The sequence below is a fragment of the Jaculus jaculus genome, chromosome 10 (genome assembly GCF_020740685.1).
Source record: "Jaculus jaculus isolate mJacJac1 chromosome 10, mJacJac1.mat.Y.cur, whole genome shotgun sequence".
Lineage (NCBI taxonomy): Eukaryota > Metazoa > Chordata > Mammalia > Rodentia > Dipodidae > Jaculus > Jaculus jaculus.
In genome coordinates, this window is record NC_059111.1 from 100172490 (window position 1) to 100184005 (window position 11516).

The window sequence follows — 11516 nt, forward strand, 5'->3', positions numbered from 1 at the left end:
GATCACTGTGTATTTGTGGGCAGCCTGGGCCACAGAGTGAGTTCCAGATTAGTCTGGGCTAGAGTGAGATCCTGCCTCAAAAACAAAAACAGCCTAAGGGTCTGGGGAAATGTCTCAGGAGTTAAAGGTGCTTGCTTAGAAAACCCACCGGCCCAGAGTTCAATTCCCAAGGCACCCATTTAAGCTCAATGCAAAAAGTACTATAACTGTCTGGTGCTTCTTTGCAGTGACAAGAAGCTCTGGCACAAACGGGCATGCACACATGTGCGTGCACAAACAGCACATACACCTGTAAATAAAATAAAATATACACCTGAAAAAAAAAGGGGGGCTAGGAGTCGGGCGTGATGGTGCACACCTCATGAGGCAGAGGTAGGAGAGTCACTGTGAGTTCGAGGCCACCCTGAGACTACATAGTGACTTCCAGGTCAGCCTGAGCTACAGTGAGACCCTACCTCGGGAAGAAAAAAAAAAAGGTATTTTGAGGCCTATTATGACTGCTTATTCCATTTTTAAAAGATTAGAAAAAAATTAAAAACATAAATATTCATGTTGTATCTTGCAGATAATTTTCTTTATACATAGAGTATACATACTACCAGACTTATTACATTATTCTTTGCACATTTTCAGCTTGGTTTATGAAAAAACTTGTCCTTACGCCATCTGCTCACCCCCACCCAAGGTTTCAGCTAACCAATTCTTGCCATACCAATAGGAAAGAGCCCTAAGGAAACACCCACAGCGGCAGAAACCACAGCGAGGCAAAGGCATTGTTAGCCTATTTTAATGGGTTCAACAGAAATCGTCCTCGCAAAAAGAGTAAGCTGAGTTCGTGAAAGATCTCATGGCGTACAGCGACTGGACAATGGAAGTGTTAAAGAAGTTATGCCAATAAGGCTCCATCTGCCAACTCTGCCAGCCATTGGCAAAGTGATGTTCAGTAAATGTCTACAGACTTCTGTGCCCAGGTTTCATATATTAAGATGGGATTTACGAATCTAGGTATGGTAGCACATGCCTGTAATCCCAGGACTCAGGAGGCTAGCCTGTCCCTCTCCCAAAAAAAGGGGGGGGAGGTAAGGACATAGCTCCACCAGCAAAGTGCTCTGCCTCACAAGCATGACCACCTGACTTCAAACTCCAGAACCCAGGGGGAAAGGCTGGCTGTGTTGGCATATGCGCTTGTATTCCCAGTGCTTAGGAGGCGAACAGGACCCTGGAGCTCGAGCTTCAGGACCAAGACTCTAGGCCAACGAGAGACCCTGTCCCAAGAAAAGGTGGGTAGGGGGCTGGGCAGACTGCTCGGTGGTTAAACATGCACTTGCTTGCAAAACCTGGCGGCCCTGGAGTTCAAGTCCCAAGTCACCCACTTAAGCTGGATGCAAAAAGGCATGGTGGCACATGCCTTTAACCCCAGCACGTGGAAGACCGAGGTAGGAGGATTGCTGTGAGTTTGAGGGCAGCCTGAGACTAATTCCAGGTCAACCTGGGTTAGAGCAAGACCCTACCTCAAGGGAAAAAAAAAAACAAAAACAACTACTGCTAGTGTTTGGTGCTTGTTTGCAGTGGCAAGAAGCCCTGGCATATTTGCGCACACACACACACACATATGTACCTGCAAATAAATAAAACTTTTAAGCCGGGTGTGGTGGCGCACGCCTTTAATACCAGCACTCGGGAGGCAGAGGTAGGAGGATCACTGTGGTTCAAGGCCACCCTGAGAAAACAGAGTGAATTCCAGGTTAGCCTGAGCTAGAGTGAACCTACCTCGAAAACCAAAAAAAAAAAAAAAAAAATTTAAGGTACATCTACAGGGCTGGGAGGTGGCTCAGAGGTTAAAGGTGCTTGTTTGTAAAGCCTGTAGGCCTGGGGTTCAACTCCCCAGTACCCACATAAGGCCAAATGAGAGAAGCAGCACAGATGTCTTTGGAGTTCCTTTGCAGCAGCAAGAAGCCCTGGTGTACCCGTTCTCTCTCGCTCTTTCTTTCTCTGTCTCCCTCTCTGTTTGCAAATTAGTATATAAAATATATTTTTTTAAAAGGTGGATGGTGTGCCTGGGGAACAACACCTGAAGCTCTCCTCACCTACATAAATACTTACACACATGTGCATGCAGACCCATGTACATGTGTTCTGCATGCACATGTGTACCCCACACACATTCAAACACCCCCCCACACGCATTAAAAAAAAAAAAAAGCCGGGTGTGATGGTGCACGCCTTTAATCCCAGCACTCAGGAGGGAGAGGTAGGAGGATCGCGTGAGTTCAAGGCCACCCTGAGAATACAGGATGAATTCCAGGTCAGCCTGGGCTACAGTGAGACCCTACCTTAAAAAAACAAAAAAAGGGAGGGGCTGGAGAGATGGCTTAGTGGTTAAGGTGTTTGCCTGCAAAGCCTAAGAATGCTTGTTCGAATCTCCAGGTCCCACATAGCCAGACACACAGCCACGCAAGCATGCAATGTCACACATGTGCACAAGGAGGCGCACATGTCTGGAGTTTGTTCACAGTGGCTGAAAGGTCCCAGCTCGGTTATTCTCTCTCTCTCTGTTTGGGAGGGGAGGGGAGGGGAGGGGAGAAAACAAAGAAAAGGTGGGGGAAGGGAGGGAATTACCATAGGTTATTGTTTACAATCATGGAAGTTGCCAAAAAACTGAAGAAAAAAAGGTAGGATTTACATACCTATCCCAAGAAGCTGTGGTAAAGACTAACTTATCATCTTCACTGTGTTTATCACAGAATTTAGTGCATAGTTTGTTCAAGCTAGGCACAGTGGCACATGCCTTTAATCCTAGCTCTTGGAAAGCAGGGTAGAAGGATTGCTTTGAGTACAGCCTGGATCTACAGTGAGACCCTGCCTCAAACACACACACACACACACAATTATTTGTTCAATAAATGGTGGTTATGTCAGAACTAGGATGGAACTCCATGTGTAAGGATATTATTTCAGCAAAGCAAAATCATGTGCCAAAACAATTACACAACACCTACTTAAGCTGGCCCTGTTGTCAGCTAAAATATATAGCTCAAAGCATTACAGCAGAAGACAGAAACTGACCTATAAGTAGCAGTATTCAGGGGAAATCTTCTAAGTCCAACAAAAATACAGTTGTCTCCACATGAACACAAAGCATTTCATTACCTCCTTGTGGGCATTAATGGGTTCACAGACCCCATTAACCAGTGATTCACAAAGAAAGTCATTAGACTAATGAGTGTGAAGTTTCAGAAGACAAGATTTTGTAAAAGTTGCTAAGGGTAAAATACTTTTAGCAAGCATACTTGGTTTAAAAAAAAAGGGTCCTTATTAAGACACTCTATACATTGCGTTTGTAATTCTAAATGATATGAACAGGAAATTTACATATAGCTATACCAGAGCCGAATGTGTGGCACATACCTGTGATGCCAGCATCCAGGAAACAGACTATGAATTCAAAACCAGTCTTAGCTACATAAGCACACTTAGTCTCAAGGAAAATAAATAAATACAGAAAAGTGCAGGTTACAAACCCACTTTCTGAGCTTAGTATGGTTTGTTTCAAACCAGGCCAAAATACTAACAATAAAAATTATAGGGCTGGGGAGATGGCTCAGGGGCTAAAGGTGCTTGCTTGCAAAGACTGCAAACCTGGGTTCAATCCCCAAGTTACCCACATAAAACCAGACACACAAAGTGATACAAATGACGAGCCATTTGTTTGTAGAGGCAAGAGGTCCTGGCGGCACCCCTCTCCCCTGCCACCACCACCACACACACACACACACACACACACACACACACACACACACGCACACACGCAAATAAATAAAAAATTTGAAAACTCCTATACACCTTGTGCACAATAAGTCAAAATGAAGTTTCTAAAAACACTGGAAAAAATAAAAAAAAACAACATTGAATACAACTGTTATGTGTGCCAGGCAGGGTGGCACACATCTTTAATTCCAGCACTTGGGAGGCAGAGGTAGGAGGATTGCTGTAAATTCGAGGCCATCCTGAGACTACATAGTAAATTCCAGGTCAGCCTGAGCTACAGTGAGACCCTACCTCGAAAAAAAAAAAAAACAAAAAAAACCTGTTATGAATTATATCTCTATAGGCATGTTTTTCTGAAAATACAAGTTAGACTTAGGAGGTGATCAGGAGGCCTCTGAACGCCATATGGTATTAGATGATAAAAATTTTTTTTAGTTTTCAAGGTAGAGTTTCACTCTGGTCCAGGCTGACCTGGAATTCACTATGTAGTCTCAGAATGGCCTTGAACTCACAGAGATCCTCTTACTTCTGCCTTCCTGAGTGCTGGGATTAAATGTGTGCACTACCACACCGGGCCAGGTTATCGTTTTTAAAAAGGTTATCATTGCACTGGAATTATATTACTAAAATATAGGCCATATCTGTTAGAGACACTGAAGTAATTATGAAGTAAATAACTGCTTGCATTTGAAATAACACTGAATTTGTGGACAGGGATGAATAGAACAAGACTGGCCATACTTTGAAACCTATTGAATCAAAAGGGTGAGTGCTTGGAGGCTCAACACACTCCCCTCTCTACTCTGAGTATGAGTATGTTAAAATAAATAAACTAAAAAATAAATAAATAAATAAATAAACAAACTAAATAAACTCCCAGGCTGGAGAGATGGCTCAGAAGTTACAGCACTTGTTTTCAAAGCCTAAGTTGTATTCTAAACCTAAAGACCCAGGTTCAATTCCCCAGTACCCACCAGATGCACAAGGTAGTGCATGTGTCTGGATGTCATTTGCAGTGGCTACAGGCCTTGGCATGCCCATTCTCTCTGCCTCCTTCTCTCACTTTCTCATAAATGAATATATTATTTGTTAACTCCCTAGAAGGGCTGGAGAGATGGCTTAGCAGTTAAGGTGCTTGCCTGCAAAGCCTAAGGATCCAGGTTCAATTCTCCAGGTCCCACATAAGTCAGATGCACATGCATCTGGAGTTCATTTGCAGTGGCCAGAAGCCCTGGTGTGCTCATCCTCACACACTCTCCCTCTCTCTGTGTCTCAAATAAATAAAAATAAAATTCTTTAAAAAAAAATCTCCCTAGGAAAAAATCAAAACATTTAAGAACTAAAGGTCCACACTTGGTTACAAATTTTTCATAACAAAGCAGGAAAAAAAAAAAAGAAAGAAACAAAGATCACAAAGAAACAAAGATCACAAAGCCTTCTGACCCTGTTACTTAAAGTACAGTGCAAGAATGTGCTAGACTGTTCCTTCCTTTTCTATCCTCTACCCACTTCTGTCCCCTCCTACTTAGTGATTTCTTCATTTGCCGGTAACTTACATGATTTCCTCTGGTAACTCAGGCTTAGGAATGGTTACCTCATGACATATTAAATATTGAAATAAGTGGTATCCTCAATCACTTTTTTTTCCCCAAGACAAGATCTCACTCTAGGCTGACCTGGAATTAACTATGTAGTGGAACTCACAGTGATCCTACCTCTGCCTCCTGAGTGCTAGGATTAAAGGGGGCCACCACACTGCGCTTCAATCACTTCTTTAAATTTTTGATAAGGTGAAGGTTTTTTTTTTTTTTTTAATTTAGCTCTTTATTTATTTGAGATGGGGAGAGAGAGAGAGAGAGAATGGGCACCCATTCTGAAAATGAAAATGTGCCATCTTGTGCATTTGGCTTATGTGGGTCCTGAGAAATTGAACCTGGGCCCTTTGGCTTTGAAGGCAAGCACCTTAACTGCTAAGCCACCTCTCCAGCCTGAGAGATTTTGCTCTAAGCAGTTTTTGAGGAAAAAAAAAATATTACATCATCTGCTCTTTGGTATGCTTTGGGGAGGAGGTGGACTAAAATGTTTTGCTAGGAAGTTCATGACCAAAAGTTTGATGGCCACCATTTTGTAAAAGGAGCACCACTTACAGTTTTTTTTAAGTTAGAAAAATTGTGCAAAGTACTCTATGGAAAAAAAACAACTGGGCAGATGTAAGGAAGCTAGGCTTGGTGGTGCAGGCCTATAATCTCAGCTTCTACAGAGGCTGATTCCGGGGGACGCCAAGTTCAAGGGTTATGGCGGTCAAGATCAGCCTAGGCAACCTGGTGAACCCCTTTCTCAAATAATAAAGGTTGTTTTGTTTGTTTGGTTTGGTTTGGTTTTGGTTTTGGCCCATTTTGGCTGCTCAATACAGTGTCTCCTCTGACCGTGAAGATGGAGCACAGGCCCGGGCAAGGGATGTAATGTTTGGAAGCCATCGTGGTAGATGTGACAGATGAGCTGAAGCGAAATTGGAAAGGAACTAAACCAAAAAGCTTTGGAAAGAAAAAATTTAAACAACATGGAATCACAGAAGCAACTGCTTTCCTTCAAGAGTGGTGGCGCATTTCTTTAATCCCAGCATTTGGGAGGCAGAGGTAGGAGGATCACAATGAGTTCAAGGCCAACCTGAACGACATAGTGAATTCCAGGGCAACCTGGGCTGCCTGAAAGGAGGGAGAGAGGTAGGGAAGGAGGGAGGGGAAAAAAAAAAAAAAAAGGAAGGAAGATTACCGTGAGATTACCGTGAGTTCGAGGCCACCCTGAGACTCCACAATAAATGCCAGGTCAGCCTGGGCTAGAGCGAGACCCTACCTTGAAAACCCAAAAGAATTCCTTAATTAACTTAAATAAGAGCGAGAGGTCCCAGAAGATTTCACCGTGTGGGTCACGGTGCAGACCACAGGAAGAGGAGTCGCTGCATCTTTGGGGACGCAGAGGAGAACCTTTCTGTCCAGGTGAACCGCCTGGCCGAGGGCGCCAGAAAGAAGAAAAGTGGCCCAGAGCGAGCGGCGGCTTAGGAAAGCGGAGCTGAAGAGCCACAGCCGGGCCCGCAGCTCGGGGGGTGGAGCCGGGTGCAGATGCGCAGGTCCTGGGAAGACCCCCCCAACCAACATCTCTCCCCACATACACACACACGCATTCAGGGTCGAGGAGATTGAAGGGAGAGGGAAAAGAGGCTCCGGATACAGAAACGTTGGAGGCATTCTTCTTCGTTCCCAGCTCTCATCCTACAATTTGTCGAGGCTCTGCTAATTTCTCTCCCCCACCCGCCTCCCCACCCTCCCCAAAGAAGTAAAATGAAATTTTAAAAGTACTTTTTTTCCCCCTCTCCCTTTGATTCTTGTGGGCGGGCAGAAAGGGTAGAGAGAAAGCCTCGTGTCAAGCCTGCGATGATATGAATTTGGATATATTCGAGGAAAGTTTTTCGGGGCTCTGGCATGGAAGGGAGAGGTCAGGGGAGTAGAGCGGGCACAGCAGGGGAAGTGAGCAGCTGGAGGTGGGGGGTAAGCCCCTCGCGCGGCGACATCACCTTCCTCCTCCTCCTCCCTCCCACCTCCATCACGGCCCCCCCCCCCCAAACCCATCCCCAGGACCAGGACCACGGGCAGCTTCCCCTCCACCGCACATACCGCTCCGCTTGCGAATAGTGGCAGCGGCCCAGCAGGTTGAGCTTACAGAGGTGCAGGTTTTCGCAGTGACTCTGGCAATACTTGCGACGGCAGACCCGGGCTCGGGTGGTGGCCACCACGGAGCTGGCGACGCCGGCCCTGCCTCCGCTCTCCACCAGCACGAAGCGATCGGGCCCGGCCGTCAGGAGCAGGTCGCGGAGCTCCGGCTCCGGGAGCGCGATCTCGCCCAGCAGCTCGTCCAGGGTCATGCGACCCCCGTGGGCGCACAGGATCTTGGTGATGAAGCAGCACACGCCGGGGTCCGCCATGGCGCGCTCGGTTGCGGGTGGCGGCGGCCGGTGCGAGCGACGCCGGGGAAACTCACACGGAAGAGAAACGAAACTTACAAGCGGCCCCGGGGGCGGACGCGGGCAAGGCGGGCGGTGCCGAGTGCGGAGCACAAGCGCTTTCGCTTTCCAACTCGTGTCTGGGCGTCACCCAGCGGGTCCCGGGGCTCGAGGATTCTTTTTTTTTTTTTTTTTTTTTTCTCCAAAGTCAACCCCGCCGAGGCGAGCGGCGAACGCCACGGGACACTGACCACCACGGCGACAACCCGGGAAGCCTCCTTCCTCGGTGCGAGGCTCGACGAGACAGCGAGGTTCCGTTCCCTCCGCTCCGCAAGCCACAGCTCACACACATAAACTTGGGGACCGCGACGCTTCTTGCTAAAGAAGAGGAAGTTTAAAAAAAAAAAAATGATCTTGGAGTTCTCTGGTGGAGTTCTGATAAGCCGGCCCCGGATGCGAGTGACGCATCTTGGGGGGGGCCCTACTGGAAGAGACCTCGAACTCTCGGGGCCCCACCCATCCCCGGAAAGAGCTGACCTCTCCGCCAGCGCCTCCCCAGAGCAGGGCGCCCTGCCTCGGTGTCACTCAGGCTTCCTTCAAATCCACCCCGCGATTTCGACGCGGTCCCAAGAAGTAACCGGCGAACAAGTGAAGCCCTGACGCCCACCAAGTTCCCCAAAACTTTCTGACTCCTGACCCCGAGATCGCGATGCCCCTGGTTGATCTGCGATGCCTCTGGTTGATCTAAGACTCTTCACCACCCAGCCCCTCTGACAAAACAATTATTATTCCTCTACGTTGGCCTTTTTTTTTTAATTAATTTTATCGTTTTCTTCTCGCGAACTTTTTTTTTTTTTTTTTTGAAGGACCACTTCTTGCCCCATCCCAACCTGCCTAAAATTTCCAAGTTTGGGGCCCTAAAGCCACTCCAGATTGCAAGAAGGCAAGAGTGGACATGCTTAGAATACCCAAAATTTCAGACCTGTTCTTCGCTCCCATTCCCCCAGACTAGACATGCAGACAAAATTTTTTTTAATATTTTTATGTTTTTTACTTGTAAGCAGAGGGAGAAGGGAATGGACGCGCCAGGGCCTCCATCCGGAGCAAGCGAACTCCAGACCCATGCACCACTGTGCAATGTTGACTTTAGGTAGGCACTGCGGAATCCAACCGGGGTGGTTAGGCTGTTTTAATTTAAACAATTTTAGATATTATTTTTAAAAATATTAAACACTTTACATAACCCCCTCCACGATAGCCTATTTGGCACAACGAACATTATGCAGATCTTTTGCAGATAAGGACAGCCGCTGTGACGTAATGAATACAAGGACAACTTTATGTCTCAGAGACTCGTTCCAAAGCATTCCTCCCCATCCCTTGGCTCTTGCCTTCTTTCTACCTGTTCTACACCATAGTCCCTGAGCCATTGGAGGGTATGATGTATGAAGACAATTTTTTTGTTTGTTTGTTTTCTGAGGTAGGGTCTCGCTCTAGCCCAGGCTGTCCTGGAATTCACTATGTAGTCTCCGGATGGCCTCAAACTCATAGGGATCTTCCTACCTCTGCCTCCCCAGTGCTGGGATTAAAGGCGTGCGCCACCACGCCTCGCCAATTTTTAAATGAAAATGCACAAAGACAGTTGAACTAAATTTCCCTCCGTCTGACTAAAGGAGAGCCATCACAACTCCGTGAAGGGAATTGTCTGCAAATTCAAAAGCTCCAGGCCATTAGCATCAAAAAGCTTCCAGACTCTCCTATTGAAACCCAAAAGCTAATCCACCCACCCAACTACCCCTGTTGTTAAATTGAAATTTATAACCCCTTTATTTCGAACTTTCCCCCCAAGTTTGTCTTCCTGGAAACACCTGGGTTAAAACAAGCCTCCTCTTTCCCTTCATAAATTAATTAATTAATTTGGTTTTTTGAAGTAGGGTTTCACTCTAGCCCAGGCTGACCTGGAATTCACTAGGTAGTCTCAGGCTGGCCTTGAACTCACAGCGATCCTCCTACCTCTGCTTCCCTAGTGCTGGGATTAAAGATGTGCCCCACCACACCTGGCTCCCATTATTCTCAATTAATTTACAAGCCCCCAAACACTAGATCCAAATGAAAAAGGAAAAGACTCCTCCCAGCACTCTAAAATGAAATGAGTGAATAAAGTCATTGATCATGTAGGAAATAAAACCTTTTAGGAAAAAAACAAGAGCTGGCTATGGTGGCACACATCTTTAGTCCCCACATGGAGGCTAAAGTAGGAGGATCATGGTAAATTTAAGGACAGCCTGGGGCTGCACAGTGAGTTCTGGTCAGCCTGAACTAGAGTAAGATCTTACCTCAAAAGAAATAAAAAATAAAATAAAAATAAAAATAGCTTGGCACAATGTCTGCATGCCCATAATCCCAGCACTTCATAGGCTAGGGAAGGATGATTGCCTGGTGTTTGAGGATAACCTGGGCCTTGTCTCAAAATCAGTCAATCAGACCTAGGGAGATGGCTCGGTGGTTAAAGTTACTTGCTTGTAAAGCCTGCCAGCCCGGGTTCCGTCCCCAGTACCAAGTGCCTATGTAAATCAGTTGCACAAAGTGGTGCCTGTGCCTGGAATTCCTTTGCACTGGCAAGAGGCCCTGACATGCCCATACTCTTTTATGTGCATACAAATAAGATAAAACTGTTTTGTTGGTTTTCAGGCTTAGGATATGGGAAGGGGCAACTGGCGCCACGTCTGGCCATGAAGGTGGAAAGAAGCCCCTGAAACAGCCCAAGAAGCAGACCAAGGAGACGGATGAGGAGGGTGATGCATTCAAGCAGAAACAAAAGGACAGCATGGGAGGAAGAGGAGAAGGATCGCCATGAGTTCAAGGCCACCCTGAGACTACACAGTGAGTTCCAGGTCAGCCTGAGCTACAGTGAGACCCTACCTGGAGAAAGAAAGAAAGAAAGAAAGAGAGAGAGAGAGGGAGGGAGGGAGGGAGGGAGGGAAGAAAAGGAGGAACGGAAGAAACTCTAGGAGCTGAAAAGGAAGGCGGTGGGGAAGGGACTCTTGGCCACATGTGGAATTAAGAAATCTGGCAAAAATAGACCTGAGATAATGGTGACCCTTCTCCATTCCTGTTTAAACATCTGGATTTCTTGCCATAACATCTTTTGCCGCCTATAACTAGAATGAAGTGTTGAGTGAGAATCTACTGTACAATAATCTTTTGTAAAAAAAACAAATAAACAAAAAAACCACCAATCATACAGTGGCTCATTGCTTCTAGCTTTCACTCAGCCATTCCTACCTCAGCTGTGAATTTAAAATAAACCCAGTCTTGCATCCAGAAATTTTTTGTTTGTTTATTGCTGTTGTTTTTCGAGGTAAGGTCTCACTCTAGCCCAGACTGACCTGGAATTCATAGTGATCTTCGATTTAAGTGCTGGAATTAAAGGTGTGTGCCACAACCAGCCCCCTCCCAGCTAAAACCTTCCCCCCCACCCCAAGGCAGGATCTTACTGTAGCCCAGGCCTACCTGGAATTCACTATGTAGTCTCAGGGCGGCCTCAAACTCACAGTGACCCTCTGGCCTTTGCCTCTGGAGTGCTGGGATTAAAGGTGTGCCATATATATATATATATATATATATATATATATATATATATATATATTCTCTTTTTCTCTCTCCCTTTCTCTCTCTCTCTCTGGCTATTTCTCTCTCTCATACATACACAAAATATTTTTAAAATTCAATTAATCAGGGGCTGGAGAGA

The 11516-nt window shown here is 46.2% G+C and overlaps 1 protein-coding gene across 1 annotated transcript in view; it reads right to left on the reverse strand.

The window, feature by feature from the left end:
• The window catches only part of Zc3hav1 (zinc finger CCCH-type containing, antiviral 1), a 78450-nt gene extending 70286 nt beyond the window's left edge, over positions 1–8164 (reverse strand). The window contains exon 1 of the mRNA XM_045160397.1: positions 7440–8164. Within this exon, the coding sequence (XP_045016332.1) occupies positions 7440–7747 (308 nt within the window). The 5' untranslated portion in view covers positions 7748–8164. The remainder of the gene's footprint in view (positions 1–7439) is intronic.
• Positions 8165–11516: the final 3352 nt, after the last annotated feature.